At 32.1% G+C, this 23338-nt stretch overlaps 2 protein-coding genes and 1 long non-coding RNA gene across 3 annotated transcripts in view; 1 reads left to right on the top strand and 2 right to left on the bottom strand.

The window, feature by feature from the left end:
• Positions 1 to 23338, bottom strand: part of LOC143243018 (uncharacterized) — a 224325-nt gene that overhangs the window by 57434 nt on the left and 143553 nt on the right. The window lies entirely within an intron of this gene.
• Positions 1095 to 4913, top strand: LOC143242786 (uncharacterized). Its single transcript, XR_013023247.1, has 3 exons — positions 1095 to 1616; positions 2578 to 2723; positions 4747 to 4913. It is a non-coding gene; the product is annotated as an uncharacterized LOC143242786 (long non-coding RNA).
• On the bottom strand, positions 5257 to 12812 carry LOC143242721 (serine/threonine-protein kinase PAK 3-like). Its single transcript, XM_076486191.1, has 7 exons — positions 12764 to 12812; positions 12100 to 12286; positions 11089 to 11181; positions 10079 to 10178; positions 8461 to 8657; positions 7416 to 7553; positions 5257 to 5398 (listed from the first exon to the last, which is right to left on the bottom strand). Exons 1-7 carry the CDS (start codon positions 12793 to 12795, stop codon positions 5327 to 5329), a joined length of 819 nt encoding a protein of 272 aa, XP_076342306.1. The 5' UTR covers positions 12796 to 12812; the 3' UTR covers positions 5257 to 5326.

Genomic DNA, 23338 nt, shown 5'->3' with positions numbered 1-23338 from the left:
TCATCACCACCCACCGCCAACTCTTGGGCTACTTTTTTACCAACGAATAGTGGGATTGACCGTCACATTATAACGCCCCCAGGGCTGGGAGGGCGAGCATGTTTAGCGCGACGCGGGCGCGAACCCGCGACCCTCGGATTAGAGAAAGAGAGAGAGAGAGAGCACTTTCTTACATTGACCAATCACAGACTGTGACGTTTCAAAATGGCCGCCGAAACGGGAACAACAAACAACCAACACAGTAAGTATCACGTGTGAGTTTCGAAGGAGGTGATAATTTCCTGAGAAAACTATATAATTGACTAAATATGTCTGCGATTATAGTAATTATGAAGCAAACTGCATGCATGAAGTAAATTTGCAAAGTTAATTGGCGGCCTTATTGTAAAATAACGCCCGGTGGGCATCATAACGTACCTGATTCCGTAAAAATGTTGTCTCTATATTTACGTATGAATACGAGCCATACTGGCTAAATTCGCCAGTGAGGTTATATATATTTCAACAAATAAATTTCCCCAACTTTTGTAACTGAGAAGCATTGTAGGCAGTCTGGAGTATAAAAATATTCAAATTCCACATTGAAAGCTCTCGTCTGCAGACTTTTATAAGCTCAGTAGCGAATTTAGGCCCTATGGCTCGTAAGTTTCAAAATTTGCGACTGGACACTATTTCCGTTTCGGCCGCGGCCTGGCATGGCCAAGCGCGTTAAGGCGTGCGACTCGTAATCCTAGGGTCGCGGGTTCGCATCCCCGTCGCGCCAAACATGCTCGCCCTTTCAGCCGTGGGGGCGTATAATGTACCGTCAATTCCACTATTCGTTGGTAAAAGAGTAGCCCAAGAGTTGGAATGGGTGGTGATGACTAGCTGCCTTCCCTCTTGTCTTACACTGCAAAATTAGGGACGGCTAGCACAGATGGCCCTCGAGTAGCTTTGTGCGAAATTCAAAAAAAAAAAAAAAAAAAAATCCGTTTCGGCCTTGGCTGTTATAATCGGAAAATCCCTTCTGGAAATCTTGCCCGGACTGCAAACTTGCCATGTCTGGTATAATGTAAAACGATGTAAGGGATAATTTTGACTTGTGGTCAGTCAGGTTATTTAGCATATCATAATTCTAGCTTTTTAAACCGTCAATCACTTTTGTGAGTTATATATTCAATTTATACATCTCGTACATTACAGTGATGAATACATAATTAGAACTACAGTGTGGCCCGTAAGTCCCTACCCATCCATATGTTATTATGTTATATTCAATTACGCATGCATTATAAATTTGTTTCTTTTTTGTCAGAGAAATATGGCCGATGTAAGCCCATTTACACTTGAAGGCGTATTGTGACAAGTATGTGGTTACACGAACGCAAGAATGCAGGTGACACCACACAGATACATGAGATATATGGATGGGTAGGGACTTAGGGCCATCCTGTACATGCACGTTACTGTAAAATAAGTAATATTATGCACTATTATTCAGAAGGTATTCCAACTGGCATTAGTTGCATCATGTTTATACAATGTCAAAGATGTATTACATTTTGCTATGTTATTTTCAGAATAGCCGTATAGGAGGAAAGAATTTCATGGCTAATTCACTGGCGCTGCTTAAAATAGTAAGTAAATAAAGTAGGCCTCTTTCAATGGAGGACTGTAACCAGTTTAAACAGTTTGTTTTGATGTATAGCACTTTAGGAAATCAGAGAATACGTTAGACCTTTATGACATTCTTTTTTCACTAAAATTCACATTTTGGTGAAGAAAATAAATTTACGGATACATCTGTATTCTAAAAATTTAGTTATTTATCCTAAATTTGGTTGGTAAAATACCCTTTGTGTATCTTTTGTATTCATCATCTGTTATTATTATACAAAGTAAACTGATGTAGAATGATGAAATATGATGTGTAGTAACAACATAAACTACTTTTCACAAACTTATTACACTATCATTGTTAATTAATAAACTGCTTTATCATCTTTAGTATAATTTATGTCGTACTACATTGTCATTGTGTATGTATGTTTTATAAAGTTTAATGGAAAATACATCATTCTGTGTACATACTGGCATAATTATATTAATTGTACCTAAGTTTGTCATACAGAAGAGTTTATAGCTTTTAATACTTATAAATTTTCTTTGATATCAAATAGGATTCTGAATTTCCAATGTCACCACAGGTGTACATGAATATGTTTATATATATATATATATTTATTTTCTTAGTTAGTTGTATGAAAATAAAATTATACATAATGAAAACCAGCAGAAAAAAAAGTTATATTTTCACAGTTTATGGTTTTAAAATATTCCAGTGTATTTAGAAAGGTTGAAATTACCAGACTAATTCTACTCTTATGTACTTAAACCACTTTGTGAAAACAGTTCCTAAAATTTATTTTGATTTGATAGTTTTAAATAGAAAGGTTGAACTTTATAAAAAATGTATATAAAATTAAATTTGTTTGAAGAAACTGATTGTTAACAGAATCACTTATTGTTAAGAAATGTCCAACTTGCTGTCAAACTAAAAATACTGTTCCTTTACTAAATATTTTTATGTGTTTATAGTTAAACTGTTTTAAGTTTGACAATGAAGACCACAGTTTGCGCCATAACAGCAACCCAGAAAACTGTTGATGGTCCAAGTTCTAAGGTAAAACATTCCACACCTCTAAATCCACTTTTACAATACACCATAATGGGATATGAGTGAAGTAAGATTTATTTGAATTTTTTTATTTATTTATATTTTAAATGTTGTGTATTATATGGCAGAGTTGTGTTTCCAAATTATGAAATAGCAATTCATTTAGATAAGAAAAAAACTTATAAACTGCCATAAAAACCTATGGTCATCATATGCATTAAAGTTTAACAAGTCTTTTCCTTTAGAGTAGAAAATAATTTTATTTACCTAAGTACTTGAAAATGTTTCTTTTATTGAAGTATTTGAAAAAATAATTATATAATTTTAATACTTGTTGCAAACTTTATTGTGAGTCATAATTAGATGATGTGATTCAGAAAACAAATACAGTTACATCAAAAATAAAAACTGTTAAAGCATCTTATTCGTTTTTATATTCAATTATATGCAAGTATGTCTTGTTCTACTCACTTATGGTTCCCTGCTGGAACAGCAGTAAGTCTTAGGATTTACAACACTTAAAATCAAGTGTTGAATTTCTCTTGATGGACACAGATAGCCCAATGCAGCTTTGCTATAAAAACAACACCCACCCACTTACAAATAAATTGGCTAAATTACCTCTGTTTCTTTTGGGCTTTTGATAAAACAGTGCCTACTATTTATGTTGTACCTTACGTATTTTCCATGAATATTATGTCACAAAATTAACACCCTGTCATTAATTTTAATTAAAGATATCAGTTCATAATAGGTTCATCATATGTATGTATTTATTTTTAAAATATAATTTTATCACATCCTAAACAAAGTTTTAGACTAATTTTGTTGTTGTTTATTTCCTTAGTAAACAGGAAAATCAGTTTTGTAATTGTACTGTATTCCAAAGACAATTATTATTGTTTAAGATTTTAATATACATTGTATTAGAATAAAATATGTATTAGAATATGATAATTTAAAATTGATTCTTATATATCAAAAATGAACAATAAATACTTTGCCAATTTTTTATTTTTCTCGTGCACTGTTTAAGTGGTTTCATCAGACTTTATTGGAAATTCTCACAGCAGTATTTTTAATGCAAGTGCTGGTATTTCTTTAAACAAGAACTTTGTTAAACTTGTTTCATGGTAGGTTTGGTTTTATTATGCAGGTACTTCGTAAGTAGTTTAGCCTGAATTTTGGTGAATGTTTTAAATTTATTTGTCATTAAATACTGTACTCTTGCAGACATATCAAATATACAACAAGTATACAGACATATTATTTTAACAGAATTTAATACTGCAGGTTTATTGACATAACTGTTAGTGTAAGTGTGACAGATGTTAGTGTAAGTTTTCTGTACTTATGGTGTCATATCAATCCTTTTAGCTTATTTTCCAATTCGTTGTTTCACTCTTCATATACATTAAAACCATATAAAAACAGTAGTTGTTCATTGTTCTTGTTTTATATATACATGTTTGTTTATAGACGTTTCAAATGTTTTATAATTAATTCATCATTTACCTCCCTTGTGTGTTTGAGAGAGAAGGAGTTCATGGAAGGCTTTCCTCAAATTATTACTTTGCTAACCACAATTAACATTTTTATTATCATGTTTGTTCTCTGAACATATACGTAAACATATAAACATCTGTTGCTATTATTCATTCATAAGAAAATCTTGAACTTCTTAGTATGGTCAGTAGTATAAACATGGTTTGGGTTCTCTGTGGAAAATTAAAACCTCTTTGTATTTTGTTTGGTCAACAACCAGTTTAGAAAATGTTTCCGTGTTTCTTGTGTAAATGGGACAGCAGAACATAAAATCAAAACTGGCTAAAGAAGCAATAGCCATGCAGATTCAGCAAGTTTTATTAACCTGAAGATGACCTAGGAAGGTCAAAACCTTTTTCTCTTCTTACCAATAAAAGTTAATACCCAAAGCAGCCATTCTGAGATAAGTTTATATTTCAGATTGCTTTCTGGTCATTAAGAAGGTATGATATAAACTCCTTCTTAAGATATCGTGCTAATATCATGTCCCTGGAGAGAGTAAGTTTTTAACCAAACGTCTGACCCTAAAAATCTATTCATTTCAGAATCAGATGAAAGTGTACCAAGAGTACACGAATGAAATGGTGCCATGTTTAGTGGGACAAGGGTTGAAATCCACAACCCACAGATTGCAAGTTCAGCACTCTAATCACCTGGCCATGTCAAGACTCTCAGTACGTCACTAATCACCTGGCCATGTCAAGACTCAATATATCACTATAACACTTAGATTTGACAAAAGAATTGGGATAAATAAGGATGCATGTTTGTCTCACATCAGTGATCTTCCATTTTCTTCAATTTGTTTGTATTTTTGTTAGCAAACATAATAAAAAATGTTCATTGTGGTAAACTAAATAATAATACAGCAAAAGACTATAATAGCAAATATTTATTAAAGCAGTTTCACCTTGTTACTGATATAACATTTTATCAAAACATTAAATGTTTATTTCCTTTTGTGGGTTTATTGAATACCCAATACATTATTACTGTTGGGGAAAACTGGCAAACACAATCTGTTAATTTTCTGGTTCTGGAGCGATGCTGGCTGTCATAAACAATTTCATGTAACACATTTCAACATATTTGGGGATATTTCATTTTTATTGTATTAATAATATTTTACTGCATCTCTGGTTGACATTCTAAAAGATCGTAAAGATTACACCCATCTGCCAGTTCAATGAAAGGATGCTGTGTGAAAAAAATAATAAAAAACATCTGTTTAATAAAAGTAATAATTCAACATCATACACATTATGTTAAATTAGTCTGTAAACAGTACTGTGTAATAATGTTAGGACAAAGGAATACTCTGTCATTCTTTCCATTTTATGAGTTCAAGTTTGAAATATTTAATTCAAAATGTGTGTTGTATGTCAGGCAGAAGAAAGGTGAAAGATACTTATCTCACCACACAGCACCTACTATGAAGCATGGGAGAGGGCAGTGTGATAGTATGGGGTGGGGGGTGTTTATGATGAGATGACAGGAAATATTTATGTTCTACTAAATATAAAGATTAATATACCTGAGGTTTCAACTTCCATTGTTCTTTTCATGGAGCCTGAAATCTTATTTTTAACTTTATTCTAACACTTTTGTATAGTACAAAAATATAACTTTAATATTTTTAAAAAGTATGGCATTCCAAAGACATGCTGACAACTGAAGATTAAGTAATTCCACGTATTAAACTACGACCCTCTAACAATATGATTTTATAAACAAGGTCAAATCAAGTGTTCTGTAAATTATACTCTTCTAGAAGAATATATAACAATTGACATTTAACAATCCTCTGTAAGAAGATATCTTAAAGTTTACAATTTGTACTGATAAAAATGTTATGTATACTTTACCATGAAAGCATAAGAAATTGAAAATTACAAAAAGATAAAAACAAAAAACTCATTACTCATGACCAGTCCTACATGAGTCTGTCTGTAGCTTCAAGAATTACCAGCTTTTTGTAATATAAAAAACTATATAATAAAAATTGAAGAACCCACAGCAGGTATCAAAATCACATGAACGATAAAAACGAAAATTAGAAGATGCATGTAATTGTTTCTCAAACCATTAATGAAATGTATTTCTCCATTAATTATGAGAAAAATTAAACTTTTTCATCACCAGGTTCAAAATATTTGTTTTCAATTAAAGGTTAACAACACTAGTAATGATATAATCTACCTTTATAATGTACATGTTTTTGTTTGTAGATTTGTTTATTTTTCTCAAACATCTAAGAAAATATTCAAAACCATGGTATGATGTATATTTATCATACTGCAATTTGTATAGATTTGTATCAATGGTTTTTCTTTATCAAGATTTACATAACCTTCTGACATGACTCTTATTAGACTTTTTGTTAATGCATGACACTGCAGGTATGTCATTTCTTTCTCTTTCTGAACTTGGAAGACTTCATCATATAACATGATGAACTAATTAGTAAACTTCTAGAATAACTTCCTCCTCAAGAGTTACATGGTACAGTTCATTCCTAGCACCACTAACTGACAAATGGTTTTTGATACAGTAGACCTGAAATCCCTCACAATATACTTATTTTACAATTATTGGATATTTGAGATTATGAAACTACACACTGTTATAATGGCTAATGCAAACAATTTGTGGAAATACAAGAAACAGACAAGTAACTCTTACTCAGGGAAAACAAATTGTACTTTATTAAATATATAATATAATGATTATTAATATTCTTGTAGAATGGAACAGTTGTTTTCTATAACTAGTTTACAATGTACACCATGTTCATGTATGAATAAGGACATGGGTAAATACAAACAATGTCACAAATTTTTCTCATTAAATATAAATAGAGAACTAGCTCTTAGATAAACCATACAAAATATTGTAAAAATCAGGTGTTTCTTAATAAATAATAAATGCATTAAAATTCAAAGTACCTGAATATAAGATCCAACAACATTTTGAGTTTTATAATCTTAGAAATTATACCACAGGAACATTGCTATGAAGTACAACCACTTTTACCAGTTAGAGATAAACTAAAGTGAAGGTGAATGGATGGACTTAAATATAATGATAAGTTTTACAAAGTAACAATATTAACCTTAAAGTTGGTCAGTTTAACAGCAGTAAAACTTGATATTGTGTGGAATTATGGAGATTATAAAATAAACAAATATGAAACTATGAGTAATTTATACCATACCTTTAAGAGTTCAGAGGCAGTGTATCTTTTAGTTACGTCCACTTCTAAACATTTATTCAAAAAATCTTGAAACACTGGGGATAGGTTATGTTTATTTTCAATTTCTGGCTTCCCATTTGTTAGTATTAAGTTATATATCTGAAAAGTAATTCTGATTATAAAAATATATAAGTATACATAATGAAAAATTACAGCCAATACTGTTAGTTACACTAGCATTACAGAGATAGAATATACCTTACTTATAAATCACAAAAATACTATCTGCTTCATTGACTATTACAGAATCCTCATTACTTGACAATCATGACATCACCATGTACAACTTTTTGGATAATTCCTCCCTAATAATATCTAAATAGCTCCCAAAGTACATCACCATGGGTGAATTACCTAAACTGTTACTGTTTTATTATAGTGGCTTCAGAAGATGATAGTGATACTATGGCCAAAAACACTAAATGTTAACAAGTTACAAAACAATAATATGTACATTCAATGATTACATGTTTGTTACTGTAAACAATCTTGTCAACTGTTCATGGTTGTTATATTCATTATATTCAATACATCTATATGTATGAATAATGTGCAAAGCCATCTTTTTGTCCTTATTACATCTATTCCCTGTAGTTGGTGAAAGACACTGTACAAAACATACAGTTGTGTTTTATAGTACAAAAGTGTAGCTTTTAAGAATGTGGGAATTGTGAAACAATGGTAATTTTTGTGATTAACGTTATTAGAGAAACATTTGTGTTGAACAAAAGCAAACCATTAATCCACCCAAGTCATTAAGACCTTGAAAATGTTCATGAAAGACTATAATTTCATTCATTGAAAGACTCTTAAGTTTACTGAAACAAACTTTAATATTGTCATTATACCAAAGTCTTTAATTTTCCATCTAAATTCAGTTCTTTTATAACTTCTAAAACATAAACAATGTAAAAAGAAGAAAAATAGGAGACATCCATATAAGGAGAAAATTGAAATTCAATCTACTCTTACTCCTTGGCTGTAAGCACTGGTTACCAACACTTACCATGTCAGAATTTTCATCATAATAAGGAGGTTGACCATCAATCATTTCAATGACTGTAATGCCCAGTGACCAAATGTCAACCTCCGGTCCATACATTTTCCCTATTATTACTTCTGGAGCCATCCATTGACGAGTGCCAACCACTGACGTTCGTTTATTTTGTTTAGGGGATATTTTGGCACATAATCCAAAATCAGCTGTGTGATGGAGAAAACCAAAAAGAAAGTTTTCATGTGAGAACAAATGAAAACAGAAATAAGTTGTACAGATCTTCTAATCAGCCTTACAAAATCAACTTAAGGTGTATTAATAATTGTTACAGTTTTGTTGTCAGTTCATCAGGCTGAACTGAGCTGAGAAAAGTTCAAGATTTCTAAAACTAGTTAACCTTATCAAACCAGGTATATTATATCATTTTTTATGAGGGCACTTGACAACATTAACTTCTCATTATTTTTGTTCAATCTTTTAAATGTTAGACTTAATAACAAAATAAAATTATATTGTTATTTGTTTCAGATAAATTAAAAAATATATTCAATTTGTTAACTATAATTTCAATTTATTCTGGTCTTATTGATAATATTGATTGTAAAATAGAAATATTTAAACATCCAAATACACAATTGAAACTTGTCAACATACAAATCTGCTGAGTTCCAGAACAAATAGTTTGTAATAAAATATTTATTTTAAAAATTACTAGTGTTAAAAAATGTAAAATATAATTAAATAACAAAAATCATGAGTTAACCATGGAAAATTACCAAAATATTTAAAACCAACTGGCTTAAAACTGGTTATAAAAACAAGTGTTGGTGTTGTTTTTACATTGTTCTTAGTTTCTCCATTGTGACTTAGAATCAAAGATGTGTGAGAAACAGTATTTCAAATCTATCTTTTGTATCCTACAAATCAGAGCCAAACAAGATTTTCATTCAATGTTAGAACTCATCAGTTTGGTTAGATGGTGAGACTCAAAAGTTTCTATGAAACACTATTTATACATGTGGTATAAAACATTAAATATTTCAATATGAGTGGTGTAAATACTGAAATATTGTACAAGTTAAAAGTTATTATAAAACAAGTTAACTGTGGATGTATTTCATTTTTCATATTCCTCTTAACTTCTCTATTGTGGTTCAAAATTACAGGTGTATAAAAGATAAAACAAAATGGTTTTCTTACATACCTGTAATTTTTTAATCATAACAGACAAATTAAGATAAATATAGAAAAGTAAACACATCTGTAGTTGATTTGTTTTATAATAATTAAAACTTTAAATATTAAATTTCAGACAGACAGGTTTTAAAAAACAATGTTTTATTTTTTGTTTGCTATTTGTATATTACTGGCTTATAGTACTTTGAGACAAATGTTACTTTCCATTAATATATATAATTTATAATAAGGTCTTCACATAAGACTGCTTTTTGAAAAATAAACTATCAGATTAATATTAGTTTCCAACTGGCAAATAGTAACTCAAACTCTTGTTTTAATGAAACTAATGTGTTGTCAGAAGGTCAAGTAATCTATGATAAAAAGTGTTAGAAACAAGCTAAAGTACTTAGAACATGTTCACAAAGTCATTATATGTCTAAAAACTGACCTAGTTTTATACTGTAGTCCTTTCCAAGTAATATGTTACTACTTTTAATGTCTCTGTGAATTACATTATTAATATGCAGAAACTCTATTCCTTTCAGAACCTAAATGAAACATGAATTTGTTTTAAACACAAATACATTAAGATATCAGTATAATTTTAGTGTGTTTATCGTATTCAATACTTTATATGAAATGATATTTGAATACAACAATACAAACATGAAGTACAACAAAAAAATATTAAAGCTTGTTTATATTAATAACTACCAGAAGTACCTGGTTCTGATCATGTCATTAGGTTAATTTATTACATGTTTTATTACATGCTGTCAAGAGTAAAGTGTGGGATTTACAGATTTAGACCAACAATTTTGGTAACTTTAAACCTAATTCATTTTTTGAATTAAGGCGTTTTATATATTTCATTTATATTTTTAGTACATGGACTAACAACAGTATTACACTATACTTTTGTTACTAAGCAACATGACATAAAATGAGTGGTTGTAAAGCATTATTATCAAGACACATTGTTTATCCTATATATGTTTTTGTATAAATGAAAGTACTCAACTATGTTCAGATTATTAGGTTGATATATTATATTGTGACAGAGGCAGACTGGCCAATGTGCCATTGTACTTTGCCCTCCTCAAATAAAGTGCAAAGGTCATATATAACTCTGTGCTGGTGGGATGGTATAGGTCCTAACCAGTAATGAAACAGCACGGCCCCTAAACAGGGCCAAGTCCACCGCTGCTACATGTCTATGTTATTGTGAGTGTTTTGAATCTATTTTAACATAAAGGTATAGCCTATATATGTTTCTTGCTAAGTAACATGACATAATAGTCATTGTCCTTTCTCAGGAAATGAATGTTTATGGAAGTAAGTATCCTATGTTTTGACAAGGAACTACAATAATTATTGAAAACATTTAAATAAATTACAATCATCATATCTCTGCTATAATGAAACCTATACTAAATACAAATAATCAATATAACATACTTCTTTACAAACCACTGATATTTCATTTTCACAGAGACAAGTTTTGTTGACAATGTCAGTCAAACAGCCACCTTCCATATATTCCATTATTACCTAAACAAACAAAATTTAATATTACACAAACATTTTTGTATTTACTAAAATTATACATAATAATGAGAACAGTAATCATATATCAAATAAAAATAGAAAAGTTTTTAAACAATTATTCATGAAGTAGAACTAAAGTAACAACAGTTCTTAACCATTCTTTAATATTTAGATTTTTATTATCTAGAAAGACATGTGGTTCATAGAAAAAAATTACAAATTCAATTTCAAGAGTGTTAATGAAGAGAGACCACTTTTCAAGATCTTTCTTAGTTTTATCTATTTCTAATTTTTATATTTTACCACAAACGATTTTTTTTTTTAATGTACATTGTTTTATATATTAGTTACTAATGATGTTATCTTATATCCAACATTTATAAACAAAACAATTCAGATTGTATTTGATGTAAGAAACTTCAAAGTTAATATTTATTGTATTTCACACAAAGTTTACAGTTTTGCAAATAATGCTACACTTAATACAATAATTTCTGCAACTACACATAAACTATGTGAACCAAACATACATAGAAGATGGATAAATCAACATAATAAATTACAGAGTGCTACCGATATATATTGTGTTGATGAGAGATAGTATACTACTAGGAACACTGTAAGGAAGTATAAGTTATTTCAAAATCATATATATAGAATCAGTTAAAAATTATTGTGTCTGAAACAAATATGGCTCCAATCTACAGTTTCTTACAAGAGATCTTTCAAGTATTATTTATAACCAGAATTTTGAAAAAAATTCACACCTAGAAGAGTAATATGTAAAAAATATTCTTAAATATGAAGAATTCCTTGAAATAAACTCACTTAACTAAATAAAGACAGAACCTTAACCTTCTCTCTATAAGAGGTAATATTAAAAATAAAAGAGAACTAATATGTAACACTAACAACACTTACCCAGAGCTCATCACCAACAAGATAACTATCAAAGTACTTCACTATATTAGGATGCTTCTTTTCTTGAAGTACTGATAATTCTCTGATTAGAAGTTCTTTTTTCACTTGTTGGTTTAAATTTATCTGTTTAACAGCAACTTTCAAGCCAGTCACTTTATCAATGGCTGTATAAATAGTTCCTGAAGCACTGAAACGGTAGAACAAAATATCATTAGTAATGTGCTAGTACATGAACATATTACACCATGCTACAAATAAAAATATTCTACCTTTTAAAATAATAGATCATCAGATGTTTCTAATCTTATATTTCTATAAGGTTAAAAACTGTATGCTTAGTTTATCTTACTGTAATTACAAAATTATCGACAATTTAATGTTTGTTATTATATGAATGTGATTCTAATATACTGATAAAAAATAAATGATTTAATGCATAACAATATTAATTGCACTACAGATTATTTGAATAATTAAACCTTGTATGTGAGCATGTGTACTTTAAACATTGTCATAGCAATAATGTCGTTCTATACTGTTATTTTGTTTTTAATAATTTGTCTATCTTCCTCTTTAAATGATAATGTACAATTATTTGGTTTCAATTTTTCAACACTTTCTGAAGTGTGAAACTTTTTGCTGTGACTAAAATAGTTATAGTTACATTCCTCCTTTCACACAAATAATTATTTTCATTCAGTGCTGCCCTCTATATATGTCTCTCAAGTACAATATTATACGAACCTTTTCAGACAGACATTTGTAATAAGTGTGTCAGGATTTATGTTCATTGGTTCCACTCTAAATCCAAAATCCGATCACTGGCAACAGATATCTATCTACGTGTGGGGATAATGAGGGATCCCAATTCAAGGAATGAACCACAATTTGACGTCTTACTCTTGTTTTTCTGTGATTTAATATGGAGGATTTCATGTCGTCTACACCAACACAACACGACAACCCCACTCTACACTGAATGGATTTTATTATATCATTAAGGATGTTGCCCTTACAGTACTAACACAAGCAATATAGAACTGGAGAGTATTAACGGTCCACAGACTCCACAATGACAGAAAGAGTATTAAACCTCATAGGGAGTCTGAAGACACGAAAACACCTGAAACAGTGCAATGGGTGACACAAAACCCTATTTTAAAAACAGAACAGACCGATTTATTTAATACAAAGGATAGCAAGAATGGGTAGATATCTCTTTCTTTTTTATCCATGTAGTCGACAAATGGTATAGTCCAGTACAAGCATATTTATAAAGAAATTCTAACTTTAGGAAAACGTTCAAATGATCTTGTTAAATACCCCTTCAATACAGTATGCAATGTGTAGCCACACAAGTCAAGACGTTTAACAAGCGCAAGTTCTGAAAGTTAAAGTATACATGGTCAGACACAATTTGACACAAAATGCGATCCAAACAATGGGTAATTACAATAAAATGGGAAATAAGACCCCTCCAAAACATTTGAAGAAGAATGAAATATAACTTAACAAAGTCACACAGAAATTTGAAGAGTGTATATATGTGGAAAAGGATAACCCAAACACGAATAAATGGTGATACTATGAAAATAATGAAATATGAATGTATAAGGAGTAGCCCTAATGGCCAGTTGAAGAAATTCTTCCAGTGAATGATAAAGATGTGATGTCAGAGAGAAGATAAGGTGTCAAGTTTAATGAGATTACATCCTAAACAAAAATCAAAACCCAGTTTGTGAGGGTGGAAGGAGAAATATCACGAGCAGAGGATAGTTCCAGAGTGATAAAGGGGCGAAAACGAACAACACATTTAGAAGCCATATGGACAATATTACATTGAAAATCACATACAGTAAATAAGAGTATTTCCAGAACAGATATGGGATAAAGGCGAGAAATGGAAAGAAGGCACATGGGTTAAATGTAGAAGTTGCACTATATAGCCACTGAGGTTTGGGGAAGGAGAGAGTGTTTCAGATAAAGGAGATGATGTGTAGGATGATAAAGAGTACATGAAACATCACTGGTAAATAAATCAAACCACCAACATCCATAAGATAAAAGGAGAAGGAAATAACTCTCATGGGAAAGGTAATACAAGGAACAGGTGAAATGCGAGTTGAATGGAGGCAGAGTGAGGCAATGGAGGACCATATTAATACCACAGTCCAGAAAAGCAGCCCACATAAGAGGAAGACGAGTCTGGAAGAAATTTATCAATATGAAGATCATAAGGGAGACAAACACTGTGATATTGTGGAAAATGAAAGATGTGGGACAAAGTCTCCTGAAAACTAGAAATAGAAGATCTCTGATGAAAAACCAAGTAAGAAACTGACCAATATGAGGAACAGTTGGATAATTAGCTGAAAACCTCTGGTCCAGAGACCAATGGCCAAAAACATTTCATTTATGTTGATAAACTTTCATGGATGAAGAACAAATGGAACATAACAAAAATGAAACTACTTATCAGGACAAGCCTGATTTGCTCACTAAGAATCAGAAAAGGAACCAAACACGACGACAGAAGACAGGAAGAAGCACCAATGAACATACAATCATATGTTTGTCCAATCCTGACTAAAGAGTAACGAAGGACCACAGAACAAAGCAGAAGTAATTTGTGGTTGTGTGATGTGGAAAAGACATCAATGTTAGGAGTATCCCACTGCAGTCAAAGCCACCAGAAAAAAAGAGGCTCAACAAACCACTTCATTCGATAGATTTTGTGTAAACAAGAAAGATGAAATGCAACAAGATTGAAATACTCAGAACATAGCACACGGTGATATGGACATCTTGGGTGTTGACGTGAAAATGCATCCAGAGATCATAGAGATGACAAGAAAAACTCAAACTATGCAACAAAAACATCTGTGGCCAAAACCTGCCCAAAGGTTAGTTTGCATAACTGTTAACTCGCCCATTGATGGACACACCAAAGATATGATCATAACTATTGGGATATGTGAATTAACGTTCTTAACATCCAACTTGGTCATCCATAATCGGCAAGAAAACTCACCTGAGGGCGAAGAAAAAGTCCATAGTAAGACAAAGGAGATTGAGAAATATTTTGAACTTTTGAAGTAGGATAATTTTATGACTGGTTGCCAGTTTACATTTTTTGGGAGAAGGGAATATAAAACACCTGCAATACAAACTGAGAGAAACATCAGTCACACGTCTGATGGCCTATTATGACAGAAAAGCTTGAACCACATTTGACTGCTGTTAATTGGCAACAGAATTCTGAAGTAAAAGCCCATCTGATAGAACCTGATAAACACGCTGATCCTCTAGGTCTAGGAAAATAACGAGATACAGAACCCCTAAAAGAAGGAACAGGTGAGGTCTGAGAAGGACTAGAACAGGAATAGCGGTTTGTCGTGGTTTACACTGCAACAAACAATCTATCAAGAAAGAAATAGTAAAGGATTCCATACGAGATTGCAAAGTATCAGTAACATGGTTTATACATACCAATAAAGAAAGGGCGCAATGTGTAATTCTCTGAAATAAGTGTTGATAGACAAACCTGGAACAAGGCCACATCGAGACCCAGGAGATATCAATAACAAAGGAACGACGTGTGCAAGGCAAGATAAAAGGATGACTAATAGCCATTGTGAAAATAATAAGGGAGAGGCTGTCCCTGAATAAACTCAACCATCAACGCATAGCCTGGAGAACACGATAGATGGCAGACAAAACGGGTAGACAAAGGTTTGAAATTGGACATGGTTTAAACGCAGTAGAAAATCACGTAGTGCCACCATATTGGCATAATATTCCTCAAATATTGAAGATAACCAGCTTAATGGTATCCCAAAGCAAACTGATGATAGACTATGTCAAGTGAGACATGTTGGCACCCTCAACCAATTGGAAAGCAAAATATTACGCAAAAACTCTAATATCAGAGGAAAGTAGGAAGACTAAATAAGGACAAGAAGAAATACCATGGAAAACAGAAGGACAGAGATCATAGAAAATTGGAGAGAGGGATGAAACAACACAAGCCATAGAATCATGTACAAAAAGACCATAAGAGGCCTAGCTGGTTCCACTGACAGGGACATAGGAAGAAGTAGCAAAATCTGGGTGCGATATTTTTCAGACTGGATAGATTTGACATGTTCTTGAGGAAGTGATTCAAGTTCAATAGAAGGTAGTTAATCCATGTAACAACCAGTACCTCGAAAAACATCCACGTATAAATCCAATGGCAGGTTACTCCCACCTGCCGCCAATGGAAAAGTGACTGTTGGTGGTGTGACACACAAAGTGGTAACATTAATTTTGAAATTAATAGTAAATAATAGATCGAACAAATTCTTTGATAGATGAATATAAACGTGTGAGAAAGAAAAAATAATAACAAACAATTATGATTGGATAGTATATTAAAGATAAAGGCGTGAGCTGTATAATAAAATAAATCTCTTTGGAAGTACAACTATTCGAGTTATAATTACGTAGAACAATTTTAAACTTCAAAAACTTTGCCACAAAAGAAATGATAGTCTGATAAAACTGAATAAAGAGAGTTATATGCTTAACAAGCACATGCGGCGTTTTTATTAGTGGAGGGTTTTCCCAGGGTAATTTACATGAAAGGAGCGGCTGGAGGCATATGACATGCGTAAAAAACGTTTCTGCTTATAGTGGGCAGAATTGAAGAAGAATAGCCATTTATGTAACTGAAGGTAATGCACTATATCGGAATAAGTCATTGAAATTAATAAAATATCAATGTATTTGTAATTTTAATAACTAAATCATAATACTAATAAAATAAATAAATTGATAGTTTAAAGGTTTGAACTAATACATTTTTCATGGCTGTTAACATGTTTACAACACTGGTAATTTTTTCTTCTACACAAGGAAAAAGTGAATTACTGTGATAGTACGAAGTATTACGAAGAAAGTATAAAAACATTTTAGTTCAGTGGTCACTATATGACATGTAATTAACCCTTGTTTTAATATTTAGTTTCTATCATGACGCCTGCTTTTTAATAGTATTTGGGACATCAAGAAAGAATTTGTGACGTAAAATTTACAAAATGATCAGTTTAATGTCATACATTCACTCTGTTGAAAAGATTTTCAAATAAATCAAGGTAAACCAGCAGTTGTTTTTTTTTAAATTCAATGTATGGTCTCAGAAAAACAAGCTGATTAAGAGATACAGCTAAAGTAAAACAATACCTTATAATTAATTAGTGCTATGTTTTTATCTGTTACATTTATTTCTTCTGAATCCTTTCACAAAATCATAAGCGATTCTACTTTGGGATCCGACTTCTAAAAAACTCACATACAGAACCTCAACCCAAAGACTCAAGTTCTAATAAGAACACTTAGCACACTCAATTTATCATATTTTATCATAAATTTAAATACAATAAAAATCTGCTGAGATATTTATTACAATGAGACTTACCCATGGCCGATTTCTGATATTTTTCTATATTTCATATTGGGATCTCCCTGAGACACAATACTTCTTAACTTTATCATGATTTCTTTGTCTGCCAGTTTTCCGTCCACCCCGACAAGTGAGCAGTTTTTCAGTTCCTATTTTTTAATAAATTGTGTATACTGTTAAAGACACGTAGTTATTAATTTTGTAACAATGAAGTAATAATTCAAAGCCAATGATGTATTCACAGAGCAACTGTGAACCCAATGTTCTGACACCAGTGAAATAATCAAAGAGAAGCTTTTGAATTATATAATCCTAAGACTGTAAATAAAAAACAACACCAAAACCAAGACTGCCGTGGGAAAATATCAGTAAAATAACTCAAAAGTAATAATGAACACTACAGTTTGAAATATATTAATTAAACACTAGGAAGCTTTGTACTGGCAATTACGGTTAGTGTTTGACTGGAACACTCCTGACGAAGCTGTAAAGCGAAACGTTGTGTGTCTATTAAAGACAAATAAGAAATCTGGAGACTCCCGTTAGCAAAGCGGCGGGATTATGCCGCTAAAAATTAAGTTTCGATACTCGTTGTGGGCTGAGCGCAGATAGCCCTTTGTATAGTTTTGTACTTAAAGACACAAAACTTTGGAGTTGTAAAGTCGTTTATTGTTAGTAAAAAAATGTCTACGCACTACATAATTTGAATTACATAAAGTATCATAAAACAACAATTAATATACCACACAAATATACGTTTGTCAAGATTAATTATATTGTTTGTTTCGAATTTCGCGCAAACCAACTCGAGGGCTATCTGCTCTAGCTGTTTCTAATTTAGCAGTGTAAGACAAGAGGGAAGGCATCTAGTTATTACTACCCACCGCCAATTCTTGGGCTACTCTTTCACCAACGAACAGTGGGATTGACCGTCACATTTATAACGCTCATACGGCTGTAAGGGCGAGCATATTTGGCGCGACTGGGATTCGAACCCGCGACCCTCAGATTACGAATCCGACGGCTTAATCCACCTGGCCGTGCCGAGCCCCGCTGTTGGTGAAACATAATTCTAACATTTAGTTAGTGTCTAAACATCAATAAGTATTTAAACAGATAATCATTCAACGTTGTTCTAATGAAGATTTTTACTGTATTGTATAATTGGCTGAGAGATTTCCAGTAAATATAATAATTACAAGATTTGAGTTAAAATCTCACCTTTAACACCTGAAGGAGTAGCAGACATAACCCAAAACTTATGAATACTGTAAATCCGGCATAGTAGATTATAAGGTTCCTCAGGTTATGTAAATACGAACCTTCCTCTGAGCATCCTTTATGACATCTTCTATAATCAGGATAACTGACAATAGAAAGCAGATTTAAATGTGTTAAATAATCAGGTCTGTGGTTTTTGTAACATGGAGAATAAACCATTAGTCTCATATACCTACTGATAGTATAGATACACGTGATCGAAGAAATCTCTAGGACCAGCAACTACAATTACATGGAAGTAAATATACAGTAATTTGTAAAAACACAAAAGATGTTTTGTTAATTATTGATTGCATAACATGTTTAAAGATACAGCTAATTCCATATATCTTTCACAGTGAAATACTTCTGACATGACATAATCAAACTATTTATAAAAGTTAAAAAATCAATATTGTCAAGTCTCATGACTTACCCAAAATCAGGGTATTTTTTGTTCATAATTGAGATGAGATAGCTTTTTAATTTCCAGCCATGGTTATTTTCTTCGTGCGTTATTTTTTGTATATATGTGAGGAACACGATTTCAAAGACAAGTGTGCCCACAATTAGCGAAATTATAGCGCACAGGGAAAATATCATGAACTTAGTAGTCTTTGGCAAATATATTATGTAGATTGATCTACTAAGCTTTAAATAAATTAAAGCCAACACCACTAAAATACCATAAACAAAAAGTAGATATAACTTTGATAGTGGCAGTGATGTTTCCATCGACTGATAGTAAATTAAAATTGCACGACTAATGCGAAAAGAAAGGAAATCCATTTTCTCTAGAACTTAGCTTATACTATCTTTTATACTCCTCTGTAGAACTGGTTTCTAAGGTTTTACTCTTAGCAACGTGACGTGTCAACAATATCAGGTAGATAATTGTTGTTATGAGAAAATAGATAATTTTCTATTTATAACTACTTATGATGTTCTGTAACTCGAGTCTGCCGCGATGTTCGTTTAACAATGTATAAAATGTTGTTGTCCTAATATTTTTCGTTATAATACGCATAACGTAGCTAAACAAACCAGTCACATATATTACTTTAATAATTTATATACAATAAAGATTACCTGTTTCTTTTGACGATTCATTAATTGTGACCGGAACTAAAATAAAATATCTTACACCAAAATCCTAATCGTTTTTGTTTTTAAGGATTCCGAGTTGAGCGTCCGAGCTACAAATCGAGTTATTTTTCCTGTTCTAAAATAGTTTATATTATAGTTAAGTTCCGATAAGTGTGTAAAATCACAGACTTGTTAAGTAAGTTATAAGCAAAATGAAAGGTAATAACTTTTTTTCTTCAGATTAAAACGTCAATATTTCGTACATAAGTGTTTATTTCTCTTACAATAATAAGTTTTCGTTTGTCCTGAAAATGCACCTGGACCTTACTATCTAAATGTGTATACGTATACACAAACGTGAGTACACTTTATTATATATTTTAGACAGCAATATGTTAAAAAAAATTAAAATATCTAACGTCAGGTTGTAGAGTAACAGTATATGTTTATTTGTTGCTACAATTAAGTCAGTAAAATTTAACAATAACTAAAGTAAAGTAAAAATGTTCGCAAGTGTCAATTTATTTCTTCATCGAATATAAGCGTACATAATAAAGGTTTAATTTATGTTAAGACACACGGTGTGTGTGTCTTGAGCTCTGCCGAACCCCTGAGATTGACTCACCGAACCCCTGGGGTTCGATTGAACTCAGGTTAAGAATCACTGCCTTAAGTAGTTCATGTTATATTACGTGAACCGTTAATTCAATTAACTGGTTAACATTTATACTTTAATAAATACTGAGATGGTTGCTAAGTTTACGTAGACTGATGAAGTCTCTAGTAATGCCCTATAGTTTGAGAATCTAAACAGACATGTATTTCTTGCTAATTAAATTGGTCGTTTTCAATTAGGCCTACTCTGGTCATTTTTAAATATCCCTACAAGATACATTCCTTTATCTTGAGATTACTGAACTTATCACATAGCTTGAAGTGTATCAGAGGATAATCATAATAATATTGGATAATTATTACTAAATCAGAGTAACGTTTATAGTATTGGCCAACAATTATGACAAGATAAGACGTTTGTAGGCCTGTCTTGTACAAAAACTAAAACTATCTTAATTTAACATGTGTATGTGTGTGTAAATACATATATATATTAGTTTGTTATAACTCAAAAACAAGCCGAAACATAAACAAAAACGATGCATCAACTTGGAAAGATCCCATTTTACAAGCTACAATGTGGGATTATAAAATGTACCCTGGGTTTTGGAGGTGACTCCGAAATAGGACCCACATTGCGGTGGGGATACACCGTCTACTAGACTTAACCTCTATTCGGTAGTCTCGCATAAGAAATAAATAGTAGCAATAGATATAGAATAAGAAATAAAAATTAGGAGAGCGAGATGTGGGTGCTCAAGCCACAATATTCAGTAGTGGAAAAGGTCCATTATTTTCAGTTTTTAAAATGAACACGAACGTTTTTATGTAAATCACGTACATTAATGGGGTAGAAAATAAAGCGCACATTGTATTGGAAAATAAAACCTTCTGTAGTGCTGGCTACGCACCTGGTTCGTAGTCACACTAAATCTCAGCTACTTGCTAGTAATCCGTTTGTTTGTAATATCTAAAGATGGTAGTAACAATTTTAGCCATCCTGCTTAAGTAGGATAACGTTCTCCGGTGCAAGTGTATTACAATGATAAAAAAAAACAACATAAACAATTATTGTAGTATGTTCCTACCTGCTCCTATATTCTCCTACACATATCAATCTCACTTCCAATCTATAAATTTAGTTCATTCATTCATCTACCACTCGATTCCGTCAAGGAACATAGGGCCACAATCACTTGCGGTTTCATGAACAGGTATTTAAGTGAGTAGGTTGTTAGCCCACTGCACCGAGCCGTCCCTAATTTAGTTGTGCAAGACTAGAGGGAAGGCAGCTTGTCATCACCACCCACCGATAACTCTAGGGCTACTCTTGTACCAACGAATTGTGGGATTAACCGACACATTATAACGCCCTCACGGCTGGAAGGGCGAGCATGTTTGGCGCGATTCGGGCGCGAACCCGCGACCCTCAGATTACGAAGCGCACGCCTTAACGCGCTAGGCCATGCCGGGCCATATAAATTTAGTTAGTAGATTTAGTAATTAGTTGTTCAGAGAACATTTTATCAGACCGTGGTCGTAAAAGAAACAAATAATATTAGTTATAACAACATCAGGAATGAAACATATGAAGAACGTAGCCTAACCTAGACCAGCAAAAAGGGCAAAACAATGCTTGACTAAGAGCCTTTAGAGACAGTTGGCGGTAGAGCCAAATAAAGACAGTCCATCCTCTGATGATGATGACAGTAACTCTTGGAAAGACAGTCCATCCTTTGATGATGATGACAGTAACTCTTGAAAAGACAGTCCATCCTCTGATGATGATGACAGTATCTCTTGGAAAGACAGTCCATCCTCTGATGATGATGATGACAGTAACTCTTGGAAAGACAGTCCATCCTCTGATGATGACAGTAACTCTTGGAAAGACAGTCCATCCTCTGATGATGACAGTAACTCTTGGAAAGACAGTCCATCCTCTGATGATGATGATGACAGTAACTCTTGGAAAGACAGTCCATCCTATGATGATGGTGATGACAGTAACTCTTGGAAAGACAGTCCATCCTATGATGATGGTGATGACAGTAACTCTTGGAAAGACAGTCCATCCTCTGATGATGATGATGACAATATATCTTTTGTGGGTAGTGATGATAACAATGATGGGGAGACAGAACAAACAACAAGCTTACAGTTAGGAAATGGTGATTACAACAACCTTAAGACTCACAGCTATATGTTGGCTGAAATGGAAATACAGAAAAGTCGTAAACCAGTTTATTATGTGGGCAAAGTGCTGTCAGAATTTGATAAACATGGTGACTGTGAGGTAGAATTTATAAAAAAACATAAAAAGTTAGCAAATATGTTTTAAAACCTAGAGCTCAAGATAAGGAAACAGTCAGGAAAGACCGAATCGAACTAGTCATGCCAAAACCAGTGGCCAAAGGCACAACTGTTCCCACAAGAAATGAACTAAACTTTCAAGTCAGTTTTGGAAACATCCTTGTTCGTTCAAAGTTAGAAAAGTTGATGCAGTTGATAAACATCCTGACAAAGTTATTTTTATTGAAATGTTTAATGGTGACAAAGTATAATATTAAAGTTTTATTGCAGCTACGTATGTTGTGTAACAGACAACGATAAGTTAGATGTAAATAAGCTGAGGAAACGTTGATTATTTTGTGTAACAAATATTGCCTTGGATTATTTACTTATAATTCTGTTTAATATTATTCCCTTTATATTCTATCACAGTACCATGTTATTGATAAGCATTATTTAATATGTTATGTCAAATGTGTTTATTCGTTTGCGTTATATACATAAATTAGGATGTTCTCTATACGAGGGCTGTTCAAAAAATAC

Source organism: Tachypleus tridentatus, unplaced genomic scaffold (assembly GCF_004210375.1).
Source record: "Tachypleus tridentatus isolate NWPU-2018 unplaced genomic scaffold, ASM421037v1 Hic_cluster_2, whole genome shotgun sequence".
NCBI lineage: Eukaryota > Metazoa > Arthropoda > Merostomata > Xiphosura > Limulidae > Tachypleus > Tachypleus tridentatus.
The sequence above is the reverse complement of the archived record's forward strand: the minus strand, read 5'-3'. Positions and strand labels throughout refer to the sequence as shown.